The sequence below is a fragment of the Lasioglossum baleicum genome, chromosome 9 (genome assembly GCF_051020765.1).
Source record: "Lasioglossum baleicum chromosome 9, iyLasBale1, whole genome shotgun sequence".
NCBI classification, from domain to species: Eukaryota; Metazoa; Arthropoda; class Insecta; order Hymenoptera; family Halictidae; genus Lasioglossum; species Lasioglossum baleicum.
This window is the reverse complement of record NC_134937.1, coordinates 4,814,458-4,833,413: the sequence shown is the minus strand read 5'-3', so window position 1 is coordinate 4,833,413 and position 18,956 is coordinate 4,814,458. Positions and strand designations below refer to the sequence as shown.

Sequence of the window (18,956 nt, the reverse complement as noted above, 5' to 3'; positions counted from 1 at the left end):
TGACAACATATCCAAAGCTCATCCAAATCGGGTAGAAGATAGTACTATCGATCGATTTACAATTACAAGTTTTTACAATTATGTATCTCGTAAACTAAAGCCGGCCGACAAAAACTGTAAAGGGAAATGTTGTTCAGAATCATGGTCTTGACAACATATCCAAAGCTCATCCAAATCGGGGAAGATTCACATAATCTCGAGAAACTCTTGTTCGTTGCGGCATCGCGGCGTTACACCGCGCTCGTCTCCCGGCGCGCCGGGCTGAACGTGCCATCGCGCGTCTAGGTCGCGCTCTGATTGGTCCGTGTTTTTCGTTAATAACTCCTAAACAAAGCCCCGGCTGACATTGGTGCAAAGGAAAATGTTGCTTCAAATGACCTAAGGAACCTCCCATTTCCCGTAGTCGAAGGGGTCTTGGGACACCTGTATACTGGGTGTGGCCGGACGGGTGGTACAACCGAGCAGGGGGTGATACTACTAAAAATAAGTTGGAAAAAGGAATAACATTGTTTTGTTTAACGATTCGTTTTCGAGAAAACCGAGTTTGAAAATGCGGCGTATACACATGGATAATTTTAATTTTAAATGGATAATTTTCAATCAATAATGTATTGGCCAATTCGTCATGACTTTCCTGACGATCCAATACATAGGAATCGTCTGACGCGTCTGACCATGATTACTAAAAGTACTAAAGCACGCGAACCTGGCGGACTTTAAACTTAAACTCGATTTTTAACCGACTTCGAAAAAGGAGGAGGTTACTCAATTCGATCTGTCTGTGCCTTTTTTTGTTGTTTCCGCCTTTTCTTTTACACACCACTATTAATTATTATTAATAAGACATGTGAGTCGCGGAATACCTCGTTTATGGTCGTGAAGCAATTAATTATTATTAAAAATTATTACCGATAAATATATGCAAATATACCAGTATTTTCATATACCGGTATGAGAATTTAGGACGGTATGACGGTTAGGAAGAAATAACCGAAAATACCGGTATAAGTCCCTTGTTTTAACTGTGCTGCACGATTGCGTGTTTTCCTCGGTGACCTTGACTTTCTGCATGGAATCTCTTAATCAATTTCAAGGAAGCGATCATTACGCTAACACAATAGAAATATTAATAACAGCTGAGTTATGTGACTCAACAACTTTCATCTAGCAGATGCAATCATTGCATCGTCTCCATCCGATGACTTGCGTTTTCGAGTCGCGGCGTACTTGAGCGATTTAGAGCGATAATCATACCACCTCGGCGCCGCGCCGCGCCGCCTCAAACATTTATTACTCGCATACTTGCTCTTCTAGTTGAAATAAAACCAATCGATACTTTCCTTCACACTAATGCAAGAAAACACTTATTGCTCGATAATTTTGTGCAATAACTATACCGTGGAATTCGCATACTTGAAGAAGGATATGTACGAAGGTTAAACACTGAGTAACGAATGTAAATAATGATACTTGTATTTTACATAACAGCATGTTGTCCCTTTGTATTTCAAATGTAAAGCTTCGTTATAATACATATATATGGTATATCAAAAATATTATTCTATCGGCTAATTTTTGTAGATATATTTTGAGTTTTGTATAATTCTTTTCTTTTCATTTATTCCTCATCTCAGCCACCTGAAAATAAGACAACTATTGTTAAATCAGAGTTTCGAGAGATTGTGTGTTAGTTTCTTACAATTAGATTTGTTGTACGTACTTTACGTCGTACTTCAAGTAGTGAGCTTGTACTGCTCCGTGGCGCTATCAGAAGATCTATAACCTGCAAAGAATACAGTTCGTATTATTTATATTTGCATTGCAATTTGAGCGTCTCATGCAACTAGAGACTCTAATCTTGCCGTTCGTGTCTCGAAACTATGATATTATAGCATTAAACGTTAATTATCTTCGAAGAAACTGCACAGCATTGCAAACAGAGATTACGTAAAGGTGAGCGCATACTAGATGGTCGCGGGAAGGCCAAAGCCGCCGATGGACGCCCAAAGCCGCCGATGGACGTCCACGCGGGAAGAAATCTCTAGCGGGCCGACGGCTCCACAGCAGGGAGCAGGGCTCCCTGAAAGAAAGGTCCCTTTCCCTAAAAGAGGTGGGGAGCCCACGGAGACCTTTTTTTCTCCCACGCACAGCAGGTAGCCCTGCTCCCTTGCCGCATGGACGTCCATCGGCGGCTTTGGGCGTCCATCGGCGGCTTTGGCTTTCCCGCGGCCTTCCCGCGACCATCTAGTATGCGCTCACCTTAAGAAGAACAATGTTGTGCTGCTGTTTGTGGTATTATTCTTTATCTACAAACGACAAGCGTGCGCGCGCGTGTGTGCTCATACCTCCACATTCGGCGGCGTTCCTAATGCATACATAACTGCATCAGAGACATCATCATCACTTAATGATGGTATTTTCTCAAAAAGGTCAGGATTGCCCAGAAAATCTTTCAGCATATCTGTCGCCACTGCTCCAGGGCTAACATTCTGTTTAAACACAAAAAAATGTAAAATAAGACATTAAATAATCCAATGAATAATCAAACTTTCTTGTTTTTCATGTCTTTATGAAACATTTACGAACATACATGTACATATTTTTGGCATTTTCTTATTAAAACGAGAGCAAACGCGATACATTTCCGAGCATGTTTGCTCGTCGAATTAAGGATGTAGTCGAACCGCGCTTATCCGAACCGATATTTCATTTCTCGACATTTTTTCAGTACTTTTACATTTGAAAATTACATTTCCGTATAAAATGATAAATTATTGTGGGGTTCGAATAGATTAACATTAGGTTTAAGAGCGTTTAGGTTTACCGAGTAAACAAAAATCTCGGTTTTTGCAGGGCATCTGCGTCAGCAGCCGCATGGTATTCTGGTGGCAGTGTCTAGTGGCAGTATCTGCCCGGCAGATTGAAAGTGCTCGGTCCTGGATTCTGCCTGCGTCGCACTAACACAGACGAGGTATTCTTGTCGGTGCCACTAATATTGGTGCGACCTGCCCTGTATAACGGCATTCGCCACATTAGTGCGACCGTGCTGCCATTTTACGGCGAATCCAGGAGCAAGCTGTCTTCCATCTGCCCGGAAGCTCCTGCCGGGCAGGCGCTGCCAGTAGAATACCATGCAGCTGTGTCAGTGGAAGTAGCGCTTTATGCTAGCAGAGTGTGCCCGGCAGAAACGAGCAGATTTCGAACATCGTTCTGACAGGATAATGCCCGCCATCTGCTCGCCAGACTGTGCTCGATATCTGCTCGAGGCAGGCCTGGCTGACTGGGTAAGTACTCTGTATCCTGACCATTTCGGACACAGATTGTTTGCAGGCGAACGGCGATGCCCTGTAGAACCGTGTCCCAAACCTTGGCGGAGAAAACCGTTAGGTTTATTACCCAGGTATACAGGTAGATCGTGGGGGAGAAGGAAAAGAACGATTGGCGACGAAAGCCCTTGACGAAGGAAAAATGAGCAGAGTGGTTTCGGAAGTCAGAGAGCAGATCGAACTGTACGGTGTAGAACAGCGTGGTACCGAGTGGACCTCTTTGATATAGCATATAGTTAGTTTAGTTTAGCTTAGTGTTGTTAGATCCTAATTAAATATATTTTCCTTTGCGTTATCTTACACACGAACTTGATTTTCACCAAAACCTTCCAATTCCCACATTATTTAAGAAGAACAGTCTTTTGAGATGACGATTAAATCAGAGAAAATATTTCTATCTTTAATAGTGACGAGTGAAAAATGCAACGAAGAAAACTTTGTTCAATAAGTCTTACCGTAACTTTGATGTCCGTGTTACCGAGTTCGTGGCGAAGTTCGACAGCCAAAGCAGTTAGGGCATATTTACTAGCAGCGTACATTCCGATCGGGAGTTGTACAATCTCTGCATTATGCCCAGCTATGCTGAAAGTAACAAGTATCGGTAATGATACGCGCACAATGCTGATTAGGTTGTTGTGTACGAGATATCCGGATTTCGGAATGCAAATGTTATGAAGCATTTTAGTCAGAAATTATTTGTACAGTATATTTGTACAGTAGGTTTAGTGTTAAATCAATTATTTCAATGCCATGTGAAGTGTACATCAATCTGATTGTCGTGCACCTACCCGTTTGTTATGGGTAGGAAAATCAACATATTTACGGTAGCATGATGTAATGTTTGGTTAAAAACAGAGTTTTGTGAATGAACGTGAATGACGACCATAAACTTAATTTGATTACATAAGATAATATGTCGATTACAGTGGTGTTTACTTCGAGCAATAAATTTCAGAAAAATGTTTGGAGAAACTTTCTGTATTAATGTCGATTTTATGTTGCATATATTTGAATCCCCATACTTAGGAGATTGCCTACCTGCTGATGTTAATTATGTGTCCAGATATATTTCGTTTCTTGGCCGATTTTACAAATTCTCGTGCAGTGATCGCAGGAGCTATAACATTGGTGTCCAATATTTTGCGGTATTCGTCCAGGTCCGAGTCTATAGCAAAAAATTAATTTTATAACTTTGGTCCTTGACGAAATAATAAACGAAAATTGTCTGCGAAGAGTACAGCGACGACGAGAAATTCGCCAATTCCGAACGCTGGCATGTATGGCAAGATAAAATGAAGGTCATCGTGCAGCGATCATTGACCGTGGAAACGAAAGCTTTCGTGAAAACATACAGGCTGCTTTGAGCCAGGGTTGTTCTTATACAGAATGCTCAGTATTAAACGGTTGAATTTTAGTAGGACAATCCTTGAATGAAAAGTTTTTATACAAAACTTAAATTGTTTGCATTCATTGCATGATAGAGGATATACATTGCCATTTATTTCTTTCTTTAAATTAATCATTTAAATAAGTCGAAAATATAGAATAAAACTTTTTCATATACAAATACGCATGCAATCGTTTGACGCGTCTGATCATGACCAACCATTTCTACTTCCTGCATATACTAAAGCTCGCGAATCCGACGGATATTTAAACTCGATTTTGTCGAAAACAAAGCCTTTTCAGGCGAAAAACATTTATTCATTTTTAGTAGCCTGTGAATCTGTTGTTAAGAAGATACAAAAGCAATCAGTAGGGTTTATGCACTAATGAGAAAAATATACTGGTGCAATTTGAAACAATAGAAGGCTGAAGAGAGTTAATGCTGATACACTATTTGCATCTTGTTAGAATTATTAAAGAAAGAAACAAACTTCTGAATTACTACTGTGCTTTGCAATTGACGTAGACAATTTTTGAAGTGAAAACTTCTTTAGGCGGACCGCGTACACAATTGCTGGGCAGTGGGTGAGTCTGATCCATCAGGCTTAGAGGTGAAACGCCGTTCGGCTAAACACGAGTCCTCCGAGCGAGAAACGGACAGGTGTGCAATTGCCGTAGAAGTTTTCACTTTGGTCATGCGGTCTTATGCACGCAGTATTATTTCATTTATTATTTTGCAGAAAGATCCGCAGTCTAAGTAATCAACATTGAAAGGGACGGTGAACTATACCAATGACCGGTATGCCGGTACTGACTCCAGCATTGTTGATCAGAATGTCCGCTCCGCCGAGGTTCTCCTGAACCCAATTGAAGGCTTTGACAATGTCGGCTTCGCTCCTGAGGTCGCATACGACCCCGAAGAATTTATGCTTGCCCAGTTGATTGGTTAGTTCTTGAAGCTTCTCTTCCCTTCTTGCGAGGCCGACCACTTTGACGGACTTCTTTACAAGAGCTTGCGAGATCGCGGCGCCGATGCCGACACTCGCGCCCGTCACCACTGCAACTTTTCCAGCCCAACGATCCATAGTGAACGAAACTGTGCTCCTAACTGTTCAATTCAGTCCATCCTCCAACGGCTTTATATACGCGACACACTTCTGTTTCTTAATGGTCCGAGCATCCAACCAGGATCGAGCACGCCGATACGCAGTTAGATTACTCAGATGGCCGACTTGCTCGCGGTCTTCGCTTACCGAGCGATCAAAAACTCATGTCATTCTGACTAGACACTATCTAATAGGGGTAGGTGGGTACCTGAGCGTCGGGACGGGTTTTGAAAACTCGGGTCGGCACCCGAAAATTAGTGACACGTGGGTAACCGAAGTCGGGTCGGGTCGGGAACCAGAAAATCTATGACGTTCGGGTACCTAAATATTATATAAATATTATATAATGTTTTCGTATACTATGTAAATGAAATCAAATTTTTAAAATCTATATCAAGAATAGAAAACAGCGCATCGCGTTGTATGAAAACTATTTCATTTTTTTCTAAATGCGGGTTGAATACTCTTATCACACCTGACTTTTTGTCATCAACAATAACAGCAATATTGTAATTACTATTCAATCTAATAATGATTGAAGAAAGAGTAAATCGATTTTATCGGATTCGGGTTCCCGAATTTCCGGGTACCCGCTCACCCCTACTACCTAATCTACCAGCACCTACGATTCATCCCAGTGTTAGCAATTTTGGCTGTTCTTGTTGTTCCCTGCTGAATAAACAATTGTTATACGTCAACGTTAATCGACATTTGCAGTTCCTCATGATTAGACAGTGAATCTTTATGCATAATAAATATATATTATCATATATATTAATATATATAACAGTATTTTAAAATTCTGCTAATCTTTTTACTGTTTTAAATTACACATTACAGCGACCCATTTTTCTCATAAATATGTAAGAAATATAATATACTACGAAAGGATAACTGATGCGGGGGTTGAATGAAACCAGTATTGACGGTGAAGCCGTTCGCCAACAAGTGCGTTTTATTCTACCACAAGAAGTTAACACTGCGACCGTGGAAGGTAAATGACCAAAAGACAGTTCAGGTAAATGCTAGCCATAAGGACGCAATGCAGCGTTACGTCGCCCCGGACAAAAAGACAAATTGCCGCCCCTTAAGAATATATATATATTTTTAAAATAAAGGTACACATATTTTTTATCTTCATTAAAAATCAAATCATTTTATTTAAATTTTAATAAAAGCAAATTTTCACGTCAATATTTTTCGCAAAACGGACGTAGGACGTGTGGACGTAAACTGGACATAAAACGGACGTCCTACAGACGTACAGTGCTATCTGGGTACATAACTTTGAAGGAAACATTGAATGAATCCGTTTGTGTGTGTAAGAACATCGTCTTCTTTACATTGAACTACGAAATACTACTTTGTCTCTATTAAACAAATATATCTTATTTTATTCATGATCTTATTATAACCATTATAATTACAACTATACGAGCAGAAAAGAATCTATATATTTAATAGCAATGATTATATTTATTACGTTCCTTGTATGTTATGTAACATCTCACACTACTTATCCTGTTTCAGCTTGTCATGCTACTCATTATCACTGAACAAATACGATGGTTTTATCGATTTCACACAATTAAAGTAACTCACATATAAACTTTATAATCTGATAATACACTGCGCAGTGAATTTTGAATTCTTCTTTTATTTTTAACTTTTAGTAGCTGTATCTCATAAAACTTCATCTGCTAAATGCTAAAGAAATCTACAAAACTTTTCTAGGAGCATAGTGACATAGCACTTCTTGGATACACAAAGTTGAAAAACATCTACACTACTGTTATATTAAAATTTGATATGGTTATAAGCGAAATGACATTCGTGATAATTTGTGTAGGAACCCAATGTGTGGTCTGTTGTTATAAGTAGTGTCGCAATAACCGGACTCCATTGTCTACGAAATATAATGTATTGGAGTAATAAAAACACAATATATTCAGTTGCCAGAAATTAGAACTAGCTGATACTGTCTCTTAGTTCTATTATGTATAATGTATATTACTTATACTTAGACTGCGGATCTTTATGCTTTTATAGCAAAATTGAGGAGATGAAATTTGAAAAATATTGAAATATTGAAATTTGAAAGATATACCATTCAATTTACATTCTATTTCTCGCAATTGATGCAGACAATTTTTATTTTGCATAAAGATCCAAAGTCTGCTTATACTATTATATAAAATTATTTCTTTTGAAAATCTTTTGGTACATCTTCTGTGTTCTTGTTTAAGTAATTTCACTTCATTCTGATGTCCTCTTTGCATTCTTACTACATATCTGCTTCCACAATTCTTTTTAGTTGATGAGTGAAATATGTATCTTGACATTCTTACTTGGACTGATTCGTCTATCGTTTGTAACAATGTCTGTAACTGCAACAAAATAAGAAATATTTTGATATATTAGAATAATTCATATCAATTGAGATTTCATGTGTACACTACACAATAGGAGACTTACACATTCACTTTTTGGTAGAGACACAATTCTCTGTATTTTTCTCTAATGGTTCGTCATAGAAAACATTGATGAACGCTTTTGGACTGAACATTCCACAGATGCAGCGACTATATCTGAATTGCTGGGTCCTTCTTTTAATGCCAAATATAACTACAAATAATATTATTATTATAAGGTGATTGAAAATGAGTGAAAATGTATTTTGGTCAGGAGTACTTTGGAATAGAAACAAAAGCTATAAACGAAACGAGATTCTTAATTTCTTGCAAGAGTGAAACGGTATAATAATTGAAATAAAAATACCATATTAACCGAGAAGAAATTATTTTGATCAGAACTGAACCAAAATGAAACAAAAAGACGTTCTGTTCTGGGTCTTTGTTTATAGCTACAGAAACATACGGCAGAAAATGAACTTTCTTCATTTGCTGATTCCATGTATTCGTCATTGGTTCTTTTCCTTGTATCTTCTAAAACCTGTACCTTTAATTTAAAATGACCAATTTTAAAATAGTTTATAAGACATAATATGGCACTCATGATAAAATATTACATACGTAAGGTATAGCATGTGGTTTTAACCTTGTACACGTTAAGGAGGTTCTATCAAAATCCTGGCTCCAAAAAGGATCTGGGCTGAACATACCACACATTCTTTAGGTAAATACAGTCGACTCATCTAAATCCAAACCATTGACCCATAATTGGCGTTTCATGCTACTTCTTGGAATTCTAAGAAATAAATTATACAAAATATATAAATGATACAAAACAATTCCTTTCATACTTGTGTGAAACCTTTACTTTCTTCAAAACTTACCTGTGAAAAGTGATCCTCGGTATTTTTGCCTGCATCTCCTGTGTACAATTCTTCCTGAAAGTTCCACGCGTGGGCATTGTTGTCATTGACGATCAATAAGCCTATGCTTCAAATACAGTACTCTAACTATTTTATTTGAAATCGTATCAAACAATAATGTATCTTAAAATAACCAACGAAACACGCGCGACGCAGGTAAATAAAAGCAGACATGTAGATATATGATTACAATGTACTCGCGCACGCGCACATCTCGGGCACGCAACGAGGCCGCTAGTGTTCCAGTAAAGTGTGGCCTTTTCTCGAAGTCGTATCTTCTAGCAGCTTCTAGAAATGAAATAAAAATCATTTAGCCGGGTAACATAATGATGTAATTTGTACGTATTTAGCCAAAGAAGAAATGCCACATCATAATACCATGGGAAATCTTCTTAATTATAGAAGTTTAGATTGTGCAGGAACATACGCGACGCGAACAGAGAACCGTATTTAAACATTTCTACACTTTGATAGCTACGCACGTAAACTGATGAAAATAGAATATGGAAGATTGAAAATTCTTTGCTATAATATCGTATCCTACATATATTTGGTACATAAATATATATTTATGTACGCGGGTACATATAATCGAGTATTCTCGAAACATCAAGAAACGACATTGATCGTGCGAGCGGTATATAAATACGGACGCGACGGTAGCGTCGTCAGTATTCGCGCAGCAACCGAGCGATAAGAGTGATAAAAGCAAGCGGAACTTCAGTATACTCTGAAGCGATATCGTGATATCTTGGTATTCCTGTCAAGACAACCGCAAAATGTCTTTGGTACCACTGCTGTTCTCCGATTGGTGGGAGGGTTTGGACCACCCGAATCGTTTGTTGGATCAGAACTTCGGTTTGGGCCTCTATCCTGATCAGCTGATGACGCCCAGTCAGCTGGAGCTGTACCTGCAACCACCAAGAAAACATGGTTATTTCCGGCCCTGGCACGAGCTGCTTCGTTCCAAGGAGTCTGGTACCTCGACTGTTCAGGCGGACAAGGACAAGTTCCAGGTCGTTCTTGATGTTCAGCAATTCGAGCCGGACGATATCGATGTTAAAGTTGTTGACAAGTTTGTGATCGTTACGGCGAAACACGAAGAGAAGAGGGACGAGCACGGCTGGATTTCCCGTCAGTTCACCAGGAAATACATGATCCCCGAGCAGTGCGATCTCGACCAGGTCTCGTCGAGGTTGTCGTCGGACGGTGTTCTTACCATCGTCGCACCAAGGAAGGATCAGCCGAAGGTGGAGAACGAGAGGATCATCAAGATCACACACACCGGCAAACCGGCCGTTCAAACGAAGCCGGCGAAACAAAAGCAGCAGACGAAGGAGGAGGAGAAGAAGGAAGAGGAGGAGAAGAAGGAAGAGAAGTGAAGAAATTTCCTGAAATATGTATTATTATGCATATATGTATATCTAATCGTTGCCATTCCTATTCGCATATGTTCTGACCGTCATCTACCGTTACCCTTTTTTTTTATTGTTTAAAGTGGAGAAAGGTTTAATGCCTTTACGCATGACTCCCCAGAGTCATCGTAACCCTGGGGAAGTGGGACTCAGCGGCGATCGTCTTAAATTTAATTTGGATGATATGCAGGCCGGTCCTACCCACTAAAACTCCTCCCTCCACTGGCGCCTCCAGTTTGGTTGGCTATTTTTTGAAAACGCCAACAGTAGCCGAAAGGTTGAGCACTTTTTGTTACGATAAAGTACATGAATTTAATAATAAGTATTAGTAGTAATAAGTAGTAAATAAGTATTGTATAGCACAGTATATCGTTTTGTTTTTATTTCACTTGTTCATTTTCATCGTTCCAAAGAAATCAGCAACGTATGAATACGTATATATCTACCAGTATAAAAATCTGTACTTTTTTTTTACATTATTAATAAATATCCACGGATACTCGGACTTTCTTTGTGATCGTTTTACTTTCCATAGGTCTTATCCCGAATATTTTATTTTCGTTATTCGCGATGAACGTTTAATTTCGAACTTCAGAGATGGCCAACCTATGGCGCATGCGTCTAACGTGGTGCGTTGGATGATTACAAGTGGCGCATTGAATCTTTTCGCCTATACTTATTTGTTTGAAAAAAAGGTTGGCCTAAAAGTAAAAGGTTGGCTACCCCTGTATTAGAGTATACGAAAAATATTGATATAGTTTGTTAGAAGATGAAATTTTCTTTTTGCCCCCCCCCTAACTGCGGATTGGATGCATGTCGGATTACGATACGACCAGTCAGGGTACACATTTTTTATTGCCTTTTTATAATCCACGTATAACTTATTATAATAATACATGTAATCGGTTCCGTATTTTCGCAAGAAAACCAAAAGGTGCAAATAGAAGTGAAGTAATAAGTACATTGTTACACCGCTACGCTTGTAAAATGTCACTGACAGCTATTTACACGCATCGAAAAAGCCGAAAGGTGTCTATCCGCGTTTATCGTTCACAAAATCAAAAGTTCCGAATGTATTTCACGGTACAAAACACCTTCGAAATTAACTGAACATATATATATCTACACGAAATGTTAATCTTAAAATCGAACATCCGATCGGTCTTAATTAATGTTGCGTTGCAACGAGAATTTCGGTTTGCAAATATTACAAAATAGAATAAAACGGATTCAGGTGGCGTTAAAATCTGACGGTTGCACGTCTAAGACTACACGGGGCTGATAAAAATTATTAAATAAATACTTTCATGTCGTGAACGTAACAGTACTTACTCTAAAGCGCGAGTTCGCCTTTGTCGCGACGGTGAAATCGCAGGATAATAAGTTAACTGTTTGGTAACGAGTTTACGGATTTAGAAAAAGAGGAGGAAACAATTATCAGTAATAATCTCATTGATCCGAGTTTCGAACGGAAGAAGAGAAGCGATGCTTCCGTTGCGCGCGTCGAGTTTCGCGTGTACTCGACGCGTTCTTTTATATATTGTTGTTTATTTATTATTTATTCCAGAACGCAAACGCTTTTTGTACCCTCTCGTTGTGGGGCTTTGCAGCTGCAACGGGGACCGTGGGGTACGCTCGTTGCGTTACTGAATTTATGGTCGGCGGTGGTTTTGACGCTGCTGCCTCCTTCTCGAATAATTTCGCAGTGCGACTCACGTTGCCGGTTGGCACGAATTTACTTCGAATCCGACTGATTAGCAGCCGTGGGTCCTCGTTTTCGGTAGGATCTGTAACTGCGAAAATATACATATAATATTCCGAATAGATTCTTAAATGTTTCACGTTTAAGGAAGAACGCCATTTTGCTAGCTTTAAGCAGTTCAAATACTAATTTAGTGCATCACAAATCAATTCATAACGAAAGTTGTCCTACAATTTCAGCACAGATCTTCATGATTTATTGGTTTACGATTGCAATTATTAATGTTCTGGAAAGATCTATTCAAAATGGTCCTTAGCCATGGATCACAAACTTTTAAACATTACGAAATAGTTGCCGGTAGATGATGTGTTAAGTGTGAATTATTTTAGCTAGCCACAATGACAACTGGTTGATCTAATTATTTATCAAAGCTATTTGCATAAAGTGACGAATTTAAATTGGAATAATTAATTTTTATATGAACATCTAACTACATTAAATTCTTTTAAATTGCAAATGTACAGGATATTTCTATTTTGTCTGCTATACTTTATATTTTAATATTTCACTTGAACATTTTGTATATAAAATACGTATAAAAGTAATCTGATCTACCTACAATATATCAGTTCTACCTTTCTTTCTGTAATTACAAAAGGTGGTCCATCCAAAGGTGGCTATACTAAACTTCAGATTCTTTGAAAAATTGTCGATATTTTAACCGTGATAATTTTGTAAAAAGAAATAGTATAACAATAAACGTGGTCTCATTATAAGCGTTCTTCCTTAAAAGCATAGGTCGAGTGAAACAGTTAAAATTTTCAATTAGTTAAGAAGTAAGTGTAATTTTACGACCATTATCTCTTCTGTTCCGAGGAAACTGCTATAAAATACAGTGTATTAACTGGAACTTTCATTCCACATGTTTTCATCTAATTGTAAGTACTAAACTTTTACTTTCTTGAAAGCTCTAATTGAACACAAGAACGTTTATTCTATTTTGAAAAAATTAAAGTTATTGCTTGCAATTTCTTCAATATTGCAAATTAAGAAAACGAAAAGATATTCAATATTGCAAATTAACACGTTGAATATCGTGGGGGTCACCGATGACGGTCGCTATTAAAATGTATAAAAATTATTGTATTAATAGCATTCAATACCAATTTGTCAAACCGGAAATTAACTAGTTATAGCATAATGTGAAAACGTTATTACCAAGTAACTCAAAATTATTATTATTAGACTACGGATTTTTATGCAAAATAATGAGCATTGTTTTGCACACGATATCAATAAATAAATGCTTATCCTGCTAGACGCTTTGCTCGAAGCAGGTCTGGCTGACCAGATAGTAACGCTGATTGCATTTACCGATGCAATAGATGAAACCTGTGTGAAACGCACAAAAATTGTATTTATCCTTAAATCTCTGTTTAAAATTATGTGATCCCCCAGAGCTTCTATTGATCGAACATGAAATATCTAAGTAAAACTGCACTGCAACAACCAAGTGAAAGTGTCAACGTGGAAAGCTATCTCGGAACAGAGAAGAGATGGTTCAGAAAGTAAAAATTTCGATGAACAACTTTCATTCTTAAAATGTAGCAGTTTCATTCGATCTCAGCATCAAAGTAAATCGTCATGCAAACGTAGAAAATAAACTGAAAGTTGAGTTATCACTAAAACAAACCGCACAATGGACACACCTTCATGCCGATTAAATTCGCGTGAAGCTTTAGTCACACCACTCATAGTCACAGCAGCGGAGTCTTGACTATTTTCCGGTGCATCTGCCATTCTCTCGACTGGTTGACGGTAGCCTAACCGTTTCGAGACATCTTTGACGTTACCATTGTTATTCTCATTGTCCTCCTCCTCTTTGATCGACGAGATACCAATCTCGTTCACATGTTGCAGAGAAGTGGACAAATTCGTATTACAATCGCCTATGCCCGAATCTCTAGAGTCACCTCTGAAGACTCGTCGTGGTTTCTGCGAGATTAGGCTTGTATCTTGATCCGTTTTCCATCTCGAATCCTTCTCTTCACTCCTGGAAATCTCTCGATCTACATATTGTTTGTCAATGTTTAACGTTGAACTCGATTCGAACGACTGGGAGATGCTTTCGTCTTCGATTTTTAAATTGGCCGGCAACTCTTCTTGACGATTACTGTAGCTTTTCGTCTCTTCGTATTCCCTCGCATCGAAGTTGTTTATACTCTTCTCCTCGAAGCGAATGCTTTTCACGATCGACGTGTCCTCTTTAACGACGATCGACTCCTCCATTTGGTACTTCGTGATGATCTCCATTTCCTCTCCGAGCGTTTCCGTCGCAGAAACTAACTCTTCCGAGGAGACGGCTGTTCGGTCCACGGTTGCCTCGACGGTGTCGGTTTCCTGTATCCCTTCGGTCTCAGTTTTCCACGAACACGATCTCGCGAGGTCCCGCGAAGGTTCATTTTTCAAACTGGAGTCGTCAAGGTCCGGCGACGCGTGCGCTTCCATTTTTAGAGGAGCGTCTAACGTTTCTTCCGGAAAGATGCTCACCTCTGTCTTGTAGCAGAAAGAATACACGTTTCTTTTCGCAGCGTCTGCTTGGTTTGTCTCGCTTTTGTTTTCGACCACGTATTTTTTCGGCTCGTCTGGTGACGGTTCAACGTCGTTCGTTCTTGGAGACTCGATGGGATTCGATGACGGTTCCGATGTGGGCGATGACTCGACCGTTGCCGTTGGACTTCTTCTGTTGTTCGCCGAGAGGATTGCCATTCTTCCGAGTGCACGAATGGCGTTTCCTGTTTTCTGTGGCAACAAACGAAAACACACGCGCACACACAGCGATCAAACCATGCTCGTATTTGTTAGAAAGTTAGAGGATTTACTGTTTGGTGACTATGATGTGTACAGTATCATAAAATCTCGAGTACAATGACAAATTTTTTATCGTTTCAGCCAGCTGCAATTGAAATATGTAGGCAGGGTGGACTTTATTTTTCAACTCTGTCGAAAAATCGAGTGACATTTTGTCGAAAAATGAACTTTCTCATATTGACATATGTATACAAGGTTTGCATTGCTTCCTAAATATCCATCTACCTCGAAAATAAAGAAATGAATAAAATATAACAAAAATTGTAATCGTAACGAACACTTAAAGTTGGCCATTTTGAAAATAGTCTGCTTCGCAGAAGAAAGATGATTATCTTCATCTGGATGCCCTGGCTAATTGAAATGTTTAAACTTTTAAACAGTAGTAACAGTCACTACATAAAGTTTTATAGCAAATTATTCAACTGTGGAAAAAGTTCTAATTATATTTTTAGAAGTATGACCGAGAAGGTAATGTACTCAGAAAAATTGAAGCACTCAACTCTTTGAATTGAAGAATAAAAAGCAAGTGTGGTATAAATATTTGTAAGAACGATTTGTAGGATTCTGGATATGTAAAATTAATAAATTATCAGTTCGACCGAATGTGTAAAGTTATCGTCGCAATAAAACAATACACGCCGTCGATTATGCAAACAGAAAGCAACAGCGTAAACTGTAAACACAACGAACGTGTTATTTTTTTTATTCTTACCTGCCACTTTCTTCGTACGATGAATTTCTTCAGTTTTTCTGTTGGCAAGGCTATTCGGCTCATAGCTTCGGTGTGCTGTGCCATCCACGAGTGTTTCAAGCACTCCCTTGCCGACATTCGCAATCTATAAAATAGTAAATGCAATCATAAGAATTAATCCTATAATGGAATACAACTTCAATAAAATGAATATATCCATAGTATTTTCAATTACTTTCTAAAACTTTTAAGTTTTACTTATTAATTATGTTTTAAAAAATAAGACTTTTCATTTTATGACTATTGCGATTGTGAAGATGCATTTAGAAGAAATTATTTAAAAAATTTCTTTGGACGTACATGGCAAAAATCGCTAAAAATCTGAATAAATATACTCGCATTATCTTGATGAAGTAATATAAAATAGCCACTTTTTTAATGCTCCGTAAATTTAGTGTTAAAGTATCCTTAATGATTAACTATCGTTAAATCTGATTTAATCTCAAAATGTTAACGTAAACAATTTTACTATCTCACTACGTTTCTATTTACCATTTCGATAGAGACAAATATTAAATATACATATAATATTAACCCTCCTGTGCACAGGTGAATAGAGCTCTTCACAATGTCTAGATAGAAAATCTTTCGCTTGCATTTTCATTAATGAATACAGTGTTCCCGCGATTGTTGTGACAACCTCGGGGGTATCGAGTCTCAGGAAACGAAATAGTACTACGTTTTTTTACGTGTGCCGAACATAGATCTCTTGGATAACTTTTCCAAGTGTAAACGACGATCCTGGGTAAACAACGGTGCTAAGCGGGAAATTGTTGCACTGTACTACATAATGTTATTCCATATCTGAGAATGATACATCGAGTATCATAAAACCCCAATTTAAACACTCTAATACATTAATTTCTTTGTGGCGCGATCGACCGCACAAGGGGGAACCCCCTAGTAGTGGGGATAAAAAAGTCACATCATCCGCATATCCGAAAGTCACATCAATTGCGGGAACACTGTGTTGTTCTTTATGTTTGTAATGCTACAGACAGAGGAAGCGACTATTTATATTTAGTTTAAACTAATATGTATTTCATTTAAGGTACTTAAGAACATTAGAGCCAACGACTACTAGAGGAAGAGGGGGGTATAGGGGGTAAGAAATATGGAATAGCTATTGAGAGGAAGAGGAAAGTCGAAAATATGGGTTATGCGGGGATACTTTCGGAAATCCTGAACATATGGTGAGAGAATATAGTCAACTTGAAAGGGGTATGTGTATAGAGGAAATATTGAGTGAGAGGTGTTAGTGGAAGCGGTAGAAAAGAGTAGAGAAAAATAGGAAAAAGATAACTCAAAGCAAAGTGTATGAATGGGTACGAGGATGTGCGGAAGGATGTGAGAGTTAGTAGGAATTGTAAACCGAGTTTCTTTGTATGGCCAGAAGACTAAAAATAAAGAGAGAGCACATTTCTATTCTATTCTATTTAATTTAAAATTTTTGCCGCGGATCCCACAGATCCAATCCGCGTGCACCAGAGGGTGTTTAATTGGCTCATTGGATTGTCAAAGTATATTTCGAAGGTTCATTTAAAGGTTCGACTAGCAGATAATTACGTACTCCTTTCGCTTGACAAGTAAGCTGCTAATAAAGTCCTTAGCGTCGTTCGATATTGCGTCGAATGCTTCGTCCTCTAGGTCGTAATCCGCTCGGGTAATGTTGGCGAAGGTTTCGGCGTCGTTGTCGCCCATAAACGGCGATAAACCGGTTAACCTGAATGATTAAAACGTTGTTTAACACTCAATAAACCTTTCGTCGGTGAAATATAGTTTTCTTCATTTGACAAGCACTCACAGAACATAACAAATGACACCGACACTCCACATGTCCGATTCGGTACCGATCGGCTCGTAACTAATGATTTCCGGTGGAATGAATTCCGGCGTACCGAACAAAACCCTGATCGGTGTGTCCGGTTTCAAAGTTTGAGCCAGACCGAAGTCGATCAGCTTTATCTGATGGGACGTCCGTGTTCTGCACATTATGTTTTCTGGCTGCGAAATAAATAAAGCACCGAATCATAAGTACGAGTACCTAAATAGTAAGCAATCTGCTCTTAATTTGCTATGAATTTGTTACCAAAACAAAATGGGCCCCATTACCCACAGTATTTGAGTGAAAAGTTTACAAGCGCGCAAAATAACTTCTATATATTTAACAATATATAATAATAATTTGGTTAATTAATTTTTTAATAAAATCTGAAAAATCGGTGTCGCTATTCACATATTTTTAAATTGAGAAAAGGCATCTTCAACCTTTTAAATAAGGAAACTTATGCAATTTCATATTAATTTTGAATGTTTTTATATAGAGATTTTCTAATAAATAATTGAATGTTTGCGAACTGATAGTTTTCAAGATGCTAATCGTGTGGTGGAATGTTCCTATTGTGCATATTATACTCTAGTCGTGAAATAATATACTTAATCATCGATTTTTCCTGCAGTTGGAATTTTGGTTTTGTAAGAACATTAGAAAATAGATAATATTAAAAAGTAAATAGAAAATAAATGAATAATAAATTATTATACACGAAATTATTAACTGTAATAGGATGCTCAAGATATTGCTCAGTTTAAATAACATTTTCTTTACCTTCAAGTCCAAGTGGACCACTTTATTCTGGTGCATATATTCAACGCCCTCGCAAATCTGTCTCATAAAAAGTATGCTGTCTCTTTCTGTTAGCGTGAAATCATCGGCGACGACTCTCTCAAATAGTTCACCACCAGAAATGCTGCGAAAGAGAATTATGATGTTCAAGTAATCCATATTATAGACATTTACACTACCAGTGAAAAGTTTTCAACTACAGATTCGTTTCCAGGATTGTAAGGGTGCGGGATGCGCCTTTTGCTAGGCCGCAATCGCCCTCAAATGTCCTATTTTTACGTTTACGAGGCGTAATTTGCATTATTCGGCAGCATGTAGCTGTCGCAGCTTCATGAAAATAGATAGATGCGCAGCTTTATGCTTCCGAATAATGTAAATTACGCAAAAATACGACTTTTGAGGACGAACGCGGTCTAGATTGATCTTTGGTCTAGCGTTT

The 18,956-nt window shown here is 38.2% G+C and overlaps 3 protein-coding genes and 1 pseudogene across 9 annotated transcripts in view; 1 reads left to right on the top strand and 3 right to left on the bottom strand.

Moving 5' to 3' along the window:
- Positions 1–1,457: 1,457 nt before the first annotated feature.
- On the bottom strand, positions 1,458–5,845 carry LOC143212161 (farnesol dehydrogenase-like). Its single transcript, XM_076430618.1, has 6 exons — positions 5,503–5,845; positions 4,365–4,491; positions 3,782–3,908; positions 2,346–2,489; positions 1,721–1,783; positions 1,458–1,638 (listed from the first exon to the last, which is right to left on the bottom strand). The coding sequence occupies exons 1-6, from the start codon at positions 5,795–5,797 to the stop codon at positions 1,615–1,617; spliced, it is 780 nt and encodes a 259-aa protein (XP_076286733.1). The 5' UTR covers positions 5,798–5,845; the 3' UTR covers positions 1,458–1,614.
- An 880-nt stretch (positions 5,846–6,725) lies between these two features.
- Positions 6,726–9,841, bottom strand: LOC143212163 (uncharacterized). Of its 2 annotated transcripts, none has more exons than XM_076430619.1 (5): positions 9,114–9,841; positions 8,851–9,025; positions 8,597–8,776; positions 8,294–8,443; positions 6,726–8,205 (listed from the first exon to the last, which is right to left on the bottom strand). In XM_076430619.1, the coding sequence occupies exons 2-4, from the start codon at positions 8,944–8,946 to the stop codon at positions 8,336–8,338; spliced, it is 384 nt and encodes a 127-aa protein (XP_076286734.1). In that variant the 5' UTR covers positions 8,947–9,025; positions 9,114–9,841; the 3' UTR covers positions 6,726–8,205; positions 8,294–8,335. The 2 variants fall into 2 exon arrangements, with proteins under 2 accessions (XP_076286734.1, XP_076286735.1); XM_076430620.1 differs by having other exon boundaries at positions 6,731–8,205; positions 8,696–8,776.
- On the top strand, positions 9,730–17,614 carry LOC143212162 (protein lethal(2)essential for life pseudogene; annotated as a pseudogene).
- LOC143212159 (uncharacterized) overlaps positions 11,404–18,956 on the bottom strand; it is a 119,557-nt gene continuing 112,004 nt past the window's right edge. For 3 of the 6 annotated variants that reach the window (XM_076430608.1, XM_076430611.1, XM_076430610.1), the window contains 6 exons: positions 18,500–18,641; positions 17,696–17,895; positions 17,462–17,614; positions 15,853–15,976; positions 13,979–15,071; positions 11,404–12,360 (listed from right to left, as the gene is read on the bottom strand). In XM_076430608.1, the coding sequence (XP_076286723.1) occupies positions 12,122–12,360; positions 13,979–15,071; positions 15,853–15,976; positions 17,462–17,614; positions 17,696–17,895; positions 18,500–18,641 (1,951 nt within the window). In that variant the 3' untranslated portion in view covers positions 11,404–12,121. The remainder of the gene's footprint in view (positions 12,361–13,978; positions 15,072–15,852; positions 15,977–17,461; positions 17,615–17,695; positions 17,896–18,499; positions 18,642–18,956) is intronic. The other 3 variants (XM_076430609.1, XM_076430613.1, XM_076430612.1) reach the window with 3 other exon arrangements.